Below are 18,257 nucleotides of genomic sequence, written 5' to 3' on the forward strand. Positions count from 1 at the left end.
GGAACAATTTGTTCCTGTCAAAGGGCAGGTTCTCGATTTGGATCTCCCTGGGGAAGCTGGATGATTGTGTAGCCACAAGTCCCAGCGCATAACACCGGTCGATAGAAAGTGACAGGACATGTCGGCCGCGTCCACAGCGGCCTGGATGCCCACCTTGGCGACCAGTCGTCCTTAGTCTACCAGTGCCTGGAATTGTTGCTGTTGCTCTGGCAGCAGCTTGTCCCTGAACTCTACTAGCCTGGTGTAGTTGGCTAGCAGAGCCTGGTAGTTTGCAATCTGGAACTGTACTCCCACCGAAGAATATGCCTTCCTGCCTAGCAGGTCCATCCTCGTTGCCACCCTGTCCAGAGGAGTAGACTTCTGCGAGTGCTGGCGTGCCTGCTATGCTGCCACGTGGACAACCAGGGAGCTGGGGGGTGAATGTGTAAAAAGAAAATCTGCCCTTTAGCAGGTACAAAATGCCTCTTCTCCGCCCTCTTAGGGTTGGGGGCACAGGAAGCAGGACTGTGCCATCCTGCCCACGCTGGGTGGAGGATGGCATTGTTAATGGGTAGATCTACCCCAAGAGGACCCCTGGGGTTGGAGGATGTCCAGGAGCTGGTGTTAGGGGTCCTGAACCTCCTCCAATGGGATAACCAGGTCTGCCTCTATCCCCTGGAGCAAGTCCTGGAACTGGCGATGGTCGTCTGGCCTTACCCTCTTCACGGGGAAGCTCGGGCACTGGTCCAGCCAGATCTGTTCATGACATCTTACCTGACCTGGCCCAGCTTGGGGAGGAAATGCTGCACTTGGGAGCAGTCCACAGCAGGGATCTGCTTTTGTGCCCGTGAGGATGTTTTTTACTCTCATGCCGGGACTTGTCCTTGGCTTTCGATACTGGTGGTTCTGGGGCATGCAAGGTGCTGTGAGGGGCTCTCAGCATCGGTGACAGTCACTGTACAAGGGGGTCCGCCGGTCCCAGATCCGAGTGCGCCCTTAGTCTCAGAGCTTCCTCCATCAAGTTCTTAAGGAAGCAGAGCTCTTGAGCTTCCCGGGTTCAGGACAGGAAGGACATGCAAATGGAGCAGTGCACTGTGATGTGTGCCTGGTCCAGGCAGCAGAGGCACCAGTGGTGCTTGTCACTCACCAAGAATGAGCGTGGGCAGGAAACGCAGTTTTTAAATCCCAGAATCTCGGGCATAGTCCCCTGGGGCAGGTTGGACAGTCCCCAAACAGGGAAAGAAACTACACTATCTAAATTTAACTAAACTAACGTATCTGCCTGCACTAGAAAGACAATCTACAACTATCTACACCAAATGAAAGGTAGATCACTCTCTTAGAAAACGAAGAGTGCGAAGGAATAGGAGTTCTGACTCAGTCCATGCAGCGGTAAGAGGGAACTGGGGAGGCGTCAATCCACACTACCTATTATACCCTCAGCCAGGAGCATGAAGGGATGCACTACACACGTGCGGGTCAACGGACACTGCTAAGAAATGCTTCTGGACTCAGGCGCATGGTGTGCATGTGCATTCACATGTGGAATATACATAGGGACCATCAGTCGAAAAAGAACCACAACTAATAGTGTGGTGAACAAGGCTGGTGCAGAAGGGAAGGCTGATGGATTTCTGAGTTTGAGGGGTATGGAAGGATGGTATCCTGAGGTACAGGTACTGGAAAGCCATTATGCCTTGGGGGGGGAGGGGACAGCAGAATTTTTGCGTGTTAATGATCAGTATGCTGTGACACTCCTTGGGGGGTACCCAGGGCTGTGAGGCACCTTGTTACCACTTGCCCTTAACATGAAGGAAGTTCTGTCTGTTCCTGCCAGGGGTCAGTTCCCCAGCTCCACAGGCAGCATAAGCACACCTCTCCAGGCCTGTGCAGGCCTCAGTCTCTCTACAGCTTGGTGATATAGGTGTGTTCCAGCCCTCAAGCCTTCCTAGCATCCTGCTGGAATGTCCAGCCCCTGGTCCACTAAACACTCGCAGAATTCAGACTTGTTGCTCCCAAAGGCACAGTACACACCAGCTTACCAATTTCACCTCAGGATCACTGGCCCACTTAACACACAGCACTAAGATATTTTTACAGTGAAAACAAGAACAAGAGAATAGAGATTCAAGTGATAGCAAGTAAAAGTATTTGAAACAAATGGTTACATGTAAAATAAAATTGTAACATGCCTTTTATAACCTAATCTTAATTAACGAGATACTGTCTTGCTGAATGAAATGTAGCTCACCCAAAGTCTCCGCAGTGTTTTCCAGGCAGGTTGGCTGTGCCCTCCTTTCATAAGACAGAACATGCTGACAGTTCATCTCCTTGATGAAGGATCCCGGGTGTACCTCAGGGCCCCCAGTTATACCCCCCAAATCCATCCTCTTCACTCATAAGCAGGATGCCACCTCCTGCTGGGTTTTTTCTGCAGTTCTTCTCTCATGTGAATTCAATTCTCTTCATTGCTCAGTAATGCAAATAGAGTTACATTGTGAGACACACGGTGACCAGCCAGAGAGAGAAGTGTCTACTACCCCCTGCCTGAACAGAATTGGTTACCACCTTTTGGTGACCTGTCTTAACTCTTGTACCTTAAGAACATAGTTTTCAGTGCAGGTACATAACTCCATAAATATCATCCATACATATATTTCACTATAATTATGATGACCAGTAAACTTCTGGCTCTTGGAAGAGACCTTATGTGCCACCCTTTGGCAAACCAGTATGTAGATACCTGACCCAGGTGATTGCTGTAAACCATAGTATGTATCCCTTATGCCCTCTGCTACTTGGCAGTAAGGGGTCCCTTGGCCACATATGCCTCAGTCATACTCTCATACTGTCTTAACACTGGTGTAAAAGGAACTACACCTCTACCTCGATATAACGCTGTCCTCGGGAGCCAAAACATCTTACTGCGTTATAGGTGAAACCACATTATATTGATCTTGCTTTGATCCGCCGGAATGCGCAGCCCCGCCCCCCTGGAGCACTGCTTTACCGTATTATATCCGAATTCGTGTTATATCGGGTCGCGTTATATCGGGGTAGAGGTGTACTTGATAGTAAACCCAGAGCTCTTACACATCCTTGCAGCTGCTCTGTGCCTTTCTGATGGAGTTCACTTGTGCCGAGACACCTTTTTCATTAATTTTAAATCTCCTCCCAGCCTACTTGTGCTAAGCAAGAAACAAGCTGTGTCATCTTAATTGCCTTTCTCAAATTACACTGTGGAGGTGGAATTTTAACTCCCCAGTCATTGAGAGCAATAGTTCAGCACCTACCTCTAAGTACCTAGGAGCATAGTATATCTTGATGATACATTAGGATAATTAAACTCTTGTACAGGTATGAACTACTCAGCATTTGCCCTTCTGAATCACTTGGCTGTGTATGACTAAATATTGTACTTAGTGTATAATTGTAAGTATCCTGACCACATAAGCATCCATCTAAGCAGCTCCTACTTTCTTTTTACAGAAATCAAACTTTTTGGCTGCTGAAAACAGCCTTTTCAGCAGCCGCCTCCTGTTCCTAGACAAAGGGAAGACTTGGTGCAAAATGTGTGTTACCATCCCCAAGACTGAACCTCTTGTCTTGTATCTGCACGGAGGAAGTCAGGTAAAAGTGACATTAAATGCTGAGTGATATCCGCAGCTAGAAGCATAAGTTTAAGTATGTCAGTCTGAGAAATAGGACAAAGGATTTGGCTTACTTTCAACAACAGAAATTAACTTGGCAGTCTGAATTTAGCACAAAGCCTCAGAGATTTCAAATTTCCTTCTTATCTGGAGATGGAGCTTACGAGATTTTAAGCAAAATGTCTAGCCTCATATCTCTTTCTAAAAAATATAGCACAAAAGAAGGATAAATCAATGATAATTATTTCAGTTAATATTTATTTTCCTAAGGTTTCAGAAAGGCATATTTTCAAAATAAATACTCAAAGAGTTAATGACTTGTTATCTGGACCTAGAAAATACGTAGGACAGCAAAGTGGTTCTGATAGGTTAGTGTTGCTTTAATCCTTTTTTGATTAATGCTATTCCAGTTCTGGGTTAAAGTGAGATGGATTTACACAAATTCAGATGTTCTGAAGAATGGGTGAAGTGAACTCTGTGAAATTAAAGCCATATGTCTTAACAGCATCTGCTCTAGGGCTGATGTTTTTTTTTTAAATTGTTTCTTTGAAAATGATTTGGGGAATACACTGTGGTAAGTTAGGTGCTTGCTTATACAATGTACATTTTTAAAACAAAATTTAAAATTTGTTTGAAAAGGTACTCAGACTAAATGTAAGATGATGAAATCAAACCCTCCATTACTGTTGGAAAAGTAGAATGACCAGGCTGAAAGTAGAGGTCCTTCAGATTTTAGAGGTCCAGCTCCACATCTCATTTATTGTTATGTGCCAGTGGTCTTGTTTTAATCTGTGTTTGGGGGGAGAATTTGGGCCAAATTCAGCTCTTTGTTACCACCATGCAACTCCAGAGATGTCAGTGGATTTACTTTTGATTGGCACCAATTTATCAGACAGTAAATGAGAACGTAGCTTTTATGGGTGATGTACTGTGAGGGCTTTATTTTCCTTAGTTATTGTGACTGTGTTATCCATGTGTTGTAGAACTATAGGAAAATAAAGCTTCCATGTAACAATTGTAAATATGTGTACCTCACCCTCAAAGACGTGCATTCTATTCATGTCCTATTAGAATAGATTTTTAAGCTTACTTTTTGTAGTGTTTTTATGTGTAATATTTAGGAAGCTGGAAACTTGAATTGAAGGATATGTGTATATGATATTGGCTTTGCTTCAGCTGGAACTCAAACTATGGAACAGGGTAGCCTTCCAAACCATTTTACAGGCAGCCAGTTGCCATATTTCCATTCTAGCACTAGGGCCTGCATGGCTGAAATTGTCAGTTTGAAAAAAGAAATCACCTTGGACATGAGACTTAAATGAATACAGCAAAATCTAATCTTTAGATCTCACCTGGAGTCTGTTTCGGGTAGAAGTTGTTTTTAAAATAGTGTAGAAAATATTGTTTTCCATAAAAATGAGACAATTGAGGTGAAATTCATCCAGTGCAGAGGACCAGCACGATTCCTGTGCATCACTTGAGTCCCATTTAAACTCAGTTTAAGTGGAACATAGGCCTTATGTGATGAATTTCTCTCCACAGAGTGAATTTCACCCTCAGGGAACATCATATGTTATAGGGTTCAATATGAACTAAATCCCCTATTTGGGACAGGTATTGCCCCCTTCCCTTTGCAGGTGTAGGGTGCCCTGACCGCAGCAGAATGAATGTATTTCCCCTCTGCAAGATTGAGTGGGATGCAGGGACCTCCCACAAAAAGTCCCTGTGTGCTGCATAACTCTGTTGTCTTCGTATCTGCATGTACCCCAGTGCACAGAGGGGCTTGGGGGCAGAGCTGCAGATCTATTGACTTTTCTGCTCAGAGGCAGGGTACATCATTTCCAGGGCATACTGCAAACCGGAGGCTGCAGCATTTGCTGCAGAGCAGCTCCACTCCCAGAATGTGACTTGGGAAGAGGATTTTTCTCTCTAACTCTGATCACACAATCCAGTGTCTCAGCACAGCACTAATAACTCACATAAGACAAACCAGTTCCTTTGGATGCACAGCAGAAGAGAAACAGCTGTAACATGCAAAACTTTTCAACATACATTGGTTGGGGAAGTGAAACCAATGCCTGGAGACTGGGGGAATTTCTGCACAATCAAAGGCATTATATTCTTTCCTCGTTGCCCTGCCACACTTGAACTTGAGCCTATTCTGGGGAAGGGGGTATCTTTGACACTAAGCATTAGTTAGATGACTTTATAGAACATTAAATCCAAAGGCTAGTACTTCTGCCTATTCCAAATATAGGATAAATCACCTCCCAACAAATCCCATACAGAGCAAGGTTAATCCAGCTCACATTCAGTAACAAGAACTGTAGATTTACTATCAGAAATCAAATTGCTGGCTAGAACCATAACAATGAAAATGAGCCCTTATTTCAAGATAGCATTCCCCCCCACCCAGCCCTTCATGTGCTTCCCACCATGTATGGCAAACTGAAGGGAAACAATTACAGAGCAATCTATTCCGCATTCCCTGATATAATCCAAATGTTCAGTATAATTCCAATTGACATATAATACTATGTACTTACACTTTCTGATAATAATAAGAAATAAATAAAAGCTCTCCAATTCAGATTAATAGATTCCATTCTTAAATGTTATTTTCCTGGGCATCACTAGTGTTTTAGATATCAATCCATTTTGTATAACCCTCCCATCTCATACCTCATAAATCTCCTTTGTGGTATTGCTGCTTATAGTATACAGAAATAACAAGGCATGAGATTAGCAGTGGTGCCCCCCAAATTAAATGACTTCACAGTTTGTAAGTGCCTTTTAAACATTTAGGACGATAGGAGGCACCCCCTCAAATTCCTGATATATAGGATCCTGGGCCCTAGCTGCTGAATAAGATATATAGCCCTCCAGAGAGAAACCTTGGCTATCTAGGAAAGCAAGACTTGTCCTGGTTAGAATTTGTGTCAGCAAACTATTCTTATGGAGATTCTAAATATAGAGTTTATCATTAGTGAAGAGAACGAGCAGAATCTCCATTGAAAATAATTTTGTTCCAGGTATGTCAAGGAGGCATTTCAGCATCTAAAGAGGCGGGTGCCTTACTGGGATGACATTGCCTACATTGGCATTAAAACTCCTGTAGCAGAGACCAGGGGAAACCATGGTCAGTGCATACGAGATATGCCTGTGTGGAAGCTGCAGGATCATTTAAAACAATGAAAAAATAACTCTTGGGGAAGGAGGAATAATTCCAAGTGCTGACAGTCTGGAACTCTTGGCAGATATCCACAAAGTAAACTCCTTTCTGGTGTCTGAGTGTTTTTATCTTGTGGCCTCCACCTTATACATCTGAGACGAAAATCCAGATACAAATAAAAACAAAATTTTTAGTCCGGAATAATGTGAGATTCAGGAAAACTGCTCCTTTGCTTCTGTTGTTTGTTCAATGAGGGTGTAATTCACACCTGTGTGGAAGGCCAAAGCCGGGCCTGTGCACCATTTAAGTCCCACTTTTAAGCTATCAAAGTAGGGATCTCTGCATGGGGGTGAATATCACATCGTTTGTTTGGTGCATGAATATCAGGCAAAGTGTATTTGTTCTGGCATTGAAGTCCACGTAGTACAAACCATTTTTATCTGAGTGGAAGTGTGTAAGGTTTGGAAGAGACATAGGGTAGTTTGGGGGAGCCTTTTAAGCAAAGACACTATTTCAGGCTTCAGAGAACTAAAACAAGTTTTATGAGTGTGTATGTCTCCTTTCTAAGCTTCTAGAGAGATGCTGAATGAGCTTGGGACTGCTCATGCAGGCTCTGTTGGACTGTAGTCAACAGAACTGACCCCAAAGTATGAGGTACTCTAACTTAACTACATGGGAAGGAGAGGGTTGAGGTGTCACTGAGCTTGATTCAGCTCTGACAGCTGAAGAAGTTGGGATACTGAGGATAATTCCAGGATAGTGAGAACTGGTGTGACTGTTTACATCAGGCCTGGGCTAGAAATAAACCTTTTTTCAAAAATTCCTACCATGACTCTTTCATCCAGCATGAAAATAAACACTGACTGCACCTAGAAAATAAGATCGAAGCAACTGGGGCAGTTGTTTGAAACCTCAGGGGGGGAAACAGCTTTTGCTGCTCATCAGTGACTTTTCTGGTCATGTTGGGAGCACCATTACCTAGCTCCAGAGAGAATTGCATCCAATCCTTGTTCATGGTTGCCACAGTGCAAGGCCCTAAGTAAGGGTCTGATCCAGAACCCTTTGAGGCCAACGGGAGTCTTTCCATTCACTTCCGTGGGTTTGGGATCAGTCCCTAGGTGCATAGAGAGCTAGTAGGGGGAAAAGTAGGGAATTCTTCAAGGCTCTGAGACTCTACAAAAGTGTGTGGGGGGGGAGAGGGGAGACCCAATAGAGAAAATGCCTCATTAGGAATCTTTATATCTATTATTGTTCATTATTGCAACTAATGGTTTATTTTCCCTCTATTTATATGTAACTCCTATTAGCATTAATGGGAGCTATGCAGATGTATTCAGAGGAGCTGAAATGATGCTCACTCACTGAGAGACCCCCACTAGGAACTGGACTTGAGCTATTTGCTTGAAATCCCAAGTCCTGCATGTTGTAATCACCAATGCCATAATGTTAAAAACAACAAATAAACCTACTGTTAATGTTCAAATTATTAGAATCCTACAGATGATAGACAGTAACACCAAAAGGGCGCATGCTGCGTGTGATTAGTGACAATGCTCAATACCTGTTTGATTTTAGTTTAACACAGCTTTATCTATCATTTTGCTAGAGTAAAGCCTTGAGAGAGAATTCTCTTTTGCATGTGGGTAGTTCAATTTGATAATTTATTGCTACCATGTAATCCAAATTATTCCTTACATAAATGTCACAGTACACCGCAGGCCAAATCCAGTAGATGTTTACAAATGGAATGCACCACTGTGCAGATGGCCAGCATGGCAAGGCCTAGGCTCCACTTAACGCTCAACTTAAAACTTAAACAGGAAAGATGCAAGTGGTGCACACCTAGAAATGATGGGATACTACTAAGTGCAAGAATCCTGAAGAATATATGTGCCCTCAAGTAAGGGCCTGATTCTACAAGGTGCTGAGTGCCCTCCATTTCCACTGACTTCCATTCCAGCAGTCAACTGGCAGGACTAGCCCCTTATAGATTAGTAAAAAGCAACAGAGGGTCCTGTGGCACCAACAGAGGGTCCTGTGGCACAGAAGTATTGGGAGCATAAGCTTTCGTGGGTAAGAACCTCACTTCTTCAGATGCAAGTAATGGAAATCTCCAGAGGCAGGTATAAATCAGTATGGAGATAATGAGGTTAGTTCAATCAGGGAGGGTGAGGTGCTCTGCTAGCAGTTGCGGTGTGAACACCAAGGAAGGAGAAACTGCTTCTGTAGTTGGATAGCCATTCACAGTCTCTCACTTTCACAGACCTTGGGAGGCAGGCCAGTCCTCGCCCACAGACAACCTGCCAACCTTAAGCATAATCTTGCAGCAACCATGCACCGCACCATAACAACTCTAACTCAGGAACCAACCCATGCAACAAACCTCGATGCCAATTCTGCCCACATATCTACACCAGCAACACCATCACAGGACCTAACCAGATCAGCTACAACATCACCGGCTCATTCACCTGCACGTCCACCAATGTTATATATGCCATCATATGCCAGCAATGCCCCTCTGCTATGTACATTGGTCAAACTGGACAGTCACTACGCAAGAGGATAAATGGACACAAGTCAGATATCAGGAATGGTAATATACAAAAACCTGTAGGAGAACACTTCAACCTCCCTGGCCACACAATAGCAGATGTAAAGGTAGCCATCTTACAGCAAAAAAACTTCAGGACCAGACTCCAAAGAGAAACTGCTGAGCTCCAGTTCATTTGCAAATTTGACACCATCAGATCAGGATTAAACAAAGACTGTGAATGGCTATCCAACTACAGAAGCAGTTTCTCCTCCCTTGGTGTTCACACCTCAACTGCTAGCAGAGCACCTCACCCTCCCTGATTGAACTAACCTCATTATCTCCATACTGATTTATACCTGCCTCTGGAGATTTCCATTACTTGCATCTGAAGAAGTGAGGTTCTTAGCCACGAAAGTTTATGCTCCCAATACTTCTGTTAGTCTTAAAGGTGCCACAGGACCCTCTGTTGCTTTTTACAGATTCAGACTAACACGGCTACCCTTCTGATACTTATAGATTAGTGTTGCAGCTACACAAAGGTAACCCAAATTCCCTTCCTTTTGTTTCAATAGTGTCCACAACCTTGGGCCACACAGAAGTTTATATACAAAAATACACACACACACACACACACACACACACACACACACACAAAACAAATCTACTTTGAGAAGAAACAAATTGGTCAAATTAAGGAAAAAAAAAAAGATATATGCACTGTTAACGTTAAATGTGTCTGTTAGTATTGTGCAGGAATAGCAGATACAGCCCAAACATCAATTTATTCTTACACTGTACTTCCAGACTGCAAAAGAGAGAATTTTCCAGTGCTGTCAGTGACCTTCAGTTTAATCATGATAAATATTTAATCCTTATTTTCTTAAATGTTAACTACAAGATCAATGAAGCAGACCTGGGGCTTGAGTTTGGCACTTCTTCACTCCTGCGGAAATGAATGTGCATATATTACACCCATAAATCTTGCATTTGCTTGCTTCAACCAGGCCCATACGCCTCAATGTATATGCTCAGTTTGTGCATGCAAATGCAACGGGTGCATTGTTGTATAGGTACAGCTTAGGTGTCAGTGTCTAGACATTTTCCCTGGATTGATATTTCACAATAACACTGTATCTAAAATCAGAACCAAGATACTTCGGTCTTTTACGGCCATTTCACAGTTGTCTCCCAGTGCAATGCTATCCTAATGCAGATGGACCTGCCCATTGGAGGATACTCACTATGAAGATGAGTTCTTAGGTGGCATAGAGCCATTGTGACAGCTCTTTCGTTGCCACTCCCCAGTTATAGCCATGGCTGGGATGTCCCAATTCTCTGATGATTCCCTGTTGGTGCAGTTTACAGTAGCATTCACACTGTTCTAATCAGCTTTGGAAGACCAGCCTAGTGCTGAGCCATCTGAGAACTGGAAGCTGCAAAGCCACTTTGTTCTTCCCTCCACCCCCTCTTGGCTGGCCTAGGGGATTGAGCCGGCATGTTCAATGAAGAGGTTAACTTCAGCTTTACAAAACCAAACTCAAGTTGAAGGAAATCTTACTAGTATAATACTATTGGTATGCAAATCAGGCTTCACATGCTAATTTAATAAAATGAGTTGTACTCTGTGTTTATCTCCATAACTACGTATGCTCACATACATTGACTGCATGAGATGCTACAGGAATTTAAATTCCTGTTAAACTTTTAAGATCACCCCAAATCATATGATCATCCCTTGGTTCCAGTGCTGGGATTCCCTTATAAACATGCTTATGGCAGGATAACGTACTCTAGCGTTCTCCTCATTTCACAGATGTGGACGCTATGGCACAGAGATTGCTCAAGCCCCAACTTTGGTGTGTAACATTTAGGCTGCTAAGTAAAATGTCCTGATTTTCAGAGGTGCTGAATATCTGCAGCTCCTGCTGAACTCCTGGAGATTGAGCCCCTGGGGCTGCTAAGCATCTGTGGATTTAGTCATCTGGCTTTAGGAGCCCACCTTTGAAACTCCTGGCCTATGTCACTGGACAAAGGCCACAAATGAGCTCAGGGTCAGTTGAGCCTAGATTCTTGCACTGTCTCTAGCTAAACCCTCTCATGTTGTTGAGGTGCCTCCCCTTGTGGCTCAGCAGAGGAGTTGGTTCATCCTCAAGTACACGGCTGGTAGTGAGCTTATGGCAGCCCTGATAACATCAGTGCTATTCCTTAAATCTCCGAACTCATCTCGAGGGTCTTCTCAGAAATCCAAAGATCTCTGGGTCTGATTTTTCTGGACTCCAAAGCCCAGGTGTGGATGGCTGTGAAGGGAGTGTGAATGAAGCTTTCAACCCTAGTGACTGGTGAATGAAAGCTGGGATTCTTCTGTGTACTTCTAGGATCCCCCCACAAACTAGAGGAGAACTACAGTTAGTCTTTGTTGCTTGCAAAAGCCGGCTATGCTTACATGACCGCCAGCTAACCATAGGGATATCTTGTTGAGATCTAGGAGAATCGCATTTGGTCATTCTTGGTTGGAAGCATGGATTGAGCTAATATAATGTTTGAAGAGGGACTAAAGGCAGAAAATACCAAGTTTCCAAAGGGGCGTAGTCATAGTTGAAATGCTACAGAAATCCCTAGCCATGCCACTGCTGGGGCAGGGTTCCTGCCTGAACAGGGAGAGTCTGTTAAATGAAAATAAAAACGATTGAATCGTTTAAAAAATAGAAATCTAGATTTAAAACCATTTTTGCTGTACAGGTTAAGTTTTGTGTCAGCTTGTACCCTGAGCTATTGCACTGAGCTCAACGCAAGTCAGCGTAGAACGTGGCCTGGGGTGACATACAGTGTGCACACGTGTGTGTGTGTGTATAATACATATAATTTGTTATAAAACACAATATAAAAAAGGTTTGTCACCTAATTAGCTACAATAAGGGTGTGCCTGCACTTCGAGTGAGGGTGTCATTCCCGCTGGAGGAGACATGCCCATGCTAGCTCTCAGGGAGCAAGCACACAAAATAGAATACAGCCACAGCACTGGGAGGGGCTACTTTCCATCCAAGACCCTAGCTGTGTACTTGGGGTGGCTGGCCCCTCCACCTCCATAGCTGCATTCTGTTTTCAGTACACCAGCTCAATGAGAGCTGGTGCAAGCATGTCTCCTCGAGCTGAGAATCAACCCCCCACCCCCACTTGACGTGCAGACGTACTCTAACATACTTATACAACTGTGTAGTGAATTGCCGTATGGCACCCTAACTGTAGGTTGTGACCGATGGTATTTCCTTGCTGTTTTGAGCTGAAATGTCCCCCCTACCTGTTGCTCCAGGTAGATCTTAATTGGAAAACCATTGGAAAATGAGTTCCCTCAGATCATTCTTAAATGTTGGTGAGAGGAAGCCTTTATATTCTGTACATTGTCTTTTTTTCCCTTCTATTTCAAATGTTCTGTTCTGTTGGTGTTTCACTTTTGCCTTTCCCCCCCATGTCTTAGGATGGGCAGGCTCCACGTGCTATACCTCTGCCTGGATACGCAGTCAGTTTACCAAGTTCTGGTGAGAAGTTTGAAGTGAAACACGTTTTTAAGCTTTGCCAATCCCAGCAAACTATATATTTCAGTGCAGAGGATGAAGAACAGCAAACAAAATGGATGGAAATTCTCACCAAAGCGGCTAAAGGGGAGACTGAAGATCTAGCTGAAGAAATCGGTCACCTGTAGAGCAAGCTCCATTTAGTTTCTTTAGTACATGCTATAAACCATCACTTGAATTCAGTATTCATGGCACTTTGGAATCTGTATGGCTTTATATTTTCATGAGTCCGCATAGGAATTTCAGTGTTTTCTCTGCTTTCATTGTACATTTATCACGTACAGTGCTAGCTGTCGGTCATATATTATGTTAAAGGAAAAAGTAGTTGTAGTTGTTGAAAGTGTTTATGCTGGTTTTACGTAAAAAGACAAGGAGAAAAGCATTAATTTGATCAAAGGTATCAGAAAACCATCAGTCTCTTGTTTTCCTAAATGTATATTTTTTCAGTCCTTTCGATTGCTGTTCAGTGCAGGATGTGTATAGTCTGTGATTAGTTATATAAATGCTGTCTTTAAGGTAAATGTTGTAAAGGCTTGTGGCTGGCCACTGACATTCCGTTCTCTGTCCTTTCCCTTCTGATAAAATGGTCTTTGTGAAATGCAAGCAATTTACTGAATTTTTTCTTTTGCTAAATGTGTTTGTCTCTGCTATTTTGAGATGACATGTTCACAAGATGAATACTGTAGAAGAGACTTCTAATAACTACTGCAAACCATGCAGAAAAGAACATTGAGAAGCCGGATTAATATTAATCACTTATGTATATTTTTTTCTCTTTTGAAAACACCTTCCTTATTTCATTTTATGAACCCATTTTAATGTAAGTGAACAAACATTTTATACTGCAAACTGGGACATGACCAATAAACAAGAACATTTTTAGTACACACCGTACAAAAAGGTGACTTTTTTGTTGTTGTATTGGTTACCTTTAAAGTAATCTGGGATTTATTTATATAATTTGTAAATAATGTTACATAAGTATTTTAAAGGTTTTGCGCTAATAACCGGATTTAGTTCATAAAATAAGAGATTTGTATGAATTCAATTTGTAATTTAATTTTCCTGTTTACTTGTATTCGTCTTATTTTCACACTTATCTATTTAAATAAAATCCATGCAGTAACGCCTGATCCAGATCTCCAAGATACTGCAAGCTTTAGATCAACATTTAACATAGGTACAGTATGAGAGTAATGTCTATTTCTAGTGATAGCAATCGTGTAGTGCTGATATGCAAGGAGAAAAATGAAATAAAGTGTCACATTACTGTAATTTTAAATGGTTTCATTTAACTTTTGTTTCCTCTTCAGACTTCTACATTTTCTAACTGACATTTGTAAAAGGAGAAAGCTGGTCCACATAGCCAGAGTTTCAGAGTAGCAGCCGTGTTAGTCTGTATCCGCAAAAAGCACAGTTTTGTGGGGTAAAACCCACTTCATCGGATGCATGCAGTGGAAAATACAGTAGGAAGATATATATATACACACAGAAAACGTTCTCTGTGTATATATATATCTTCCTACTGTATCTTCTATGTTCTCTGTGTGTGTGTATATATAGATATATAGATATATATCTTCTTACTGTATTTTCTACAGTAGGAAGATATATATATAATATATATATATATATATATACACACACACACAATGTTCTCTGTGTGTATATATATATATAACTTCCTACTGTATTTTCCACTGCATGCATCTGATGAAGTGGGTTTTAGCCCACAAAAGCTTATGCTCAAATAAATTTAGATAGCCAGAGTTTGTTAGCAGTGTCAAAAATTAAGGTTCTGCACCAGTGAGTATTTCCCTTATAAAAGAAGCCACTCTGCTGACAAAGGATTCAGTTGTTTTTTACTTTGAATTAATGAATCCCTATCCATAGCTCTAATGGTAATCAAGACGTACAGTAGTAAAAAATAAAATACATACATGTAATGAACTGCTCATACAACTTCATGTAGTTTTGCCCACCACAGCATTACTGTGATTAGAGCTGGTCAGAAAATGGAAAATCATTTTTTGCAAATGTTCTCAAAGTTATTTTTGTTGTGCAGGTTTTGAAAAGAAATTATTTTTTATTTAATTTTTTTAATGAACATTTTTTTGTTTTGCAATATGTTGTTGCTCACCCTTCTTTTTGCCACTGAAAAAGGGAGGGAGGAGAAAAAGATAGGTGACAAACCAAAAGAGAGAAAAGGTGAAATTTTTCCAGTTTTATCAAGAAAACAATCTTAAAAAAAAAAAAAAGAAAAAGAAAAAACCCAATCCCCTCATAGAAAAAAAATTTTTTAGAGCTGGTCCAAGTGTGACAAAATTCACATCTAATCATCCTAAATTCCTCAGCTCAGCACCTCCTCAAATGCTTTGAAAGCATTTTCTAGTGTATCTGGGAGGTCAGCATATGAAGGTACTGGCAGGTCCAAAGGGGAAATGTGGCCAGAGTCAAGGATCCCTCGCAGAGAATGCCCTACCAGCAACTATTCCCATTTAAAATGGGATTGGGCAGGTTTTTGCCTGGAGCATCTCTGCTGATCATGACTCTCTGCTGAGAGAGGTGGTGTTTCATGTAACCAGGCCCCAAACAATGTAGGGCTTTATAGATTGAAGCCAAAAACTTAAATTCCACCTGAAAATCAACAGGAGGCAAGTGCAGATTCCAGAGCTCTGGTATTATTTGACCTCCGCATAAAAATCCTTTCCCTCCAGAAACAGCCTAGAATCTAACAAGACCCTGAAATCACAGAGTTGTGTTACACTGGGGTCTCATTCCATCAGTCAGGGCTGCCATAGTAACCTGTCATAAGTCTGCCAGGGTAGATCTACAATGCAAGAACAACAACAACAAAGCCACTGCAGCAGCAAGTCTCAGAGCCTGGGTCAACTGGCTCATGCTAGGAGGCTAAAAAGAGCCATGTAGGTGTTCCTGCTCAGGTTGGAGTCTGGGCTCTGAACCCGGCGAGTGGGGACAGTCTTAGAGCCTGGGCTGCAGCCCAAGTGGCAATGTTTATAGTAGCCCTGTAGCACATGCCCAAGTCAGCTGAGCCAAGCTCTGAGACTCATTGCCACGGGTTTATTCCCCACCCCCACCCCAGTGTAGATGTACCCGCAGTTCCTTTTCTTGGTCTACAGGATTCCTGATCTTGTCTGGACTGAATGTTAGAGCCTGATCCCGCTCCCACTGGAGTCAATGGGACTCTCTCCACTGACCACAGGGAGGGTTGTCCAAGACCCTTAAGGTATGTCTACACTACAATGTAAGCCTGTGCTTAATGTTAGACCCCTGGCATCTACACTGCAATGGTGCTAACCCAAGGCTCGGACCCAGGACATGCAGGGCTGGAGGTCCGACCTCGAGTCAAGCTGGGACCCAGGATCCAAGCTCTACTGTTTTGCAGTCTAGCCGCAGCCCCACTTGACTCCGGACCCGGGAATCATTCGGAAGTATCCCACAATTCCATGGAACAACTTTCTTATTCCTCTTTCTCCCAACAGTGTGCCGTGCACTCTATTGAAAACGGAAGCCCCCTGCCCCCTTGGCAAACAGCAGCAGCTCAGGTCTGCATTAACCCATTCTGTTCTGATCACCGATCTGCAAGCACGCTGTCAGAGAGCCTCCTGGGTTTGAAATAGAGAGCAAACTGATCAAGCCTTTTGCAAAGCGAGCTGCTTCCTGGTAACGTGCAGGAGAGGCAGTAAAAGTTTTCCCACAGTGTACCGTGATCCTAGAGCTAGAGTGGCCACATTTCCGGGGGGGGAGGGTGCTAGGGATTTTGTGGCATGGTTACTTTGACTCAGATCTGCGCACTGAGCCCTAGGTTTGAGAACAGGTCAGAAAATTCCTAACTTAGGGTTAAAATACAATATAGATGCTCAAGCCCAGGGTTCCCTAACTCGAGTCAGCTGACTCGAGTCCCACTAAGCCTGAGCTTACATTGAAGTGTAGACACACATTTGGTGAGTTATCTTCATCCTAAATCCAGTGTTATGCAGGCCTTGGGTCCTTCTTTCCTCTTCTCGGGTCATGACTGAGTTGCAAGCTGCATGATATGGGAAGTGTCCAGTGATTAAAAAGATTGAGACTGGGAAAGGTTGACTCTAATAATGTGTACTTCATTAAGATTTGTAGACGCACATTACTCCATATTTCCTTTCAGCTTGGTTAGTCCACATACCCTGCTGTGTCAGGAAACCATGTCTTCTCTCTTATACACTTGTGCAAATGAGAACTTTATTAAAAACAAATCACTACAGTATCTAGTTTTGCATGATGATAGATATACCAAGATTGCAATCAGCTAAGTCAAGCAGAGTTCACTAATTCTCAGAATCAGCTTCCTCTATTTGGTTGTATGACATATGTCAACGGTGTGCTAAAACTTGCTAGTATAATGGTAATGAGGCGAGCATATTTTTTTTAATGTTCAGTGATAAACTAGGAAAACGACTTTTTTTTTACATTGTGTGGTATGGATATGACACCAGTAAGAAACTGTCTGCGTTACATACTAATAGTAATTCAAATCTTTCCTTTATTTACATGCTGGTTCAAAGAAAGATAAATGAGAATAACAATTAAATGAGCAGGCAATTATCAGCCCTCCACATCAGCATCAAAGTGCAAAGATATCATTTTGCCTTTATTAAAATCTGAGTCAGTGATACCAAAACATTTGTTTCCTGGGTCTGTTTCTTGTAGTCACTTCCATATTTGTATCCTACCACAATTTCCCAGAAACAGGTGCACAGCAGGTACTGAAAATGTAGATTAAAGTTTGTGGTTAACCTATGCAATGCGTATTTCACTTCCTGTGCTGTCTTTCACTTGTAATACTGAGTGTTACCTGCTAAATATAAATGGCTGTGTATCTTGTACATCTACTTATGCTAGTATGTTACTTTTTTTTAAAAAAAAAAGCATCTAACATTTCTCTTTTTCTGTTCTTCAACCCATATGTGGCTTTTTGTTTGCCTTGTGCTCTTGTCTGTTTCACTTGGCTGGGCAGTCTGCAGGCCTGAGGAAGCTTGACTGAGTTGAGTGATTACATTTTGCTGTAAAATGTAAGGATCATAAAATAAACTCTTCAGAAAGCAGTCACTGGTTATCCACAGATGCTGTGTGATCAATGATCACAGAAGATTAGAACAGGAGGAATTTTAAGTTCTTCTTTGGTGTCACACAGACTTGCTCCAAGTCAAAAGAGAACGCAGCTAAGTAAGTTTTCCCCTGTTGTCTGTTGTGAGGGCTAAAATAAATTGTAGGAATATTATTTAGTTTGTTTTATTTTGATTGAGAGTAAAATGCCAGAAAGTGCACCCATTCCACTAACATTTAATACA

General features: G+C 42.4%; 1 protein-coding gene across 3 annotated transcripts in view; it reads left to right on the forward strand.

Annotated features, from left to right (window-relative positions):
• The window catches only part of FGD3 (FYVE, RhoGEF and PH domain containing 3), a 205,838-nt gene extending 191,647 nt beyond the window's left edge, over positions 1–14,191 (forward strand). For all 3 annotated transcript variants that reach the window (XM_054036013.1, XM_054036014.1, XM_054036015.1), the window contains exons 18-19: positions 3,469–3,609; positions 12,813–14,191. In XM_054036013.1, coding sequence (XP_053891988.1) covers positions 3,469–3,609; positions 12,813–13,037 — 366 coding nt within the window. In that variant the 3' untranslated portion in view covers positions 13,038–14,191. The remainder of the gene's footprint in view (positions 1–3,468; positions 3,610–12,812) is intronic.
• Positions 14,192–18,257: the final 4,066 nt, after the last annotated feature.

The sequence above is a fragment of the Malaclemys terrapin genome, chromosome 7 (assembly GCF_027887155.1).
Source record: "Malaclemys terrapin pileata isolate rMalTer1 chromosome 7, rMalTer1.hap1, whole genome shotgun sequence".
NCBI lineage: Eukaryota > Metazoa > Chordata > Testudines > Emydidae > Malaclemys > Malaclemys terrapin.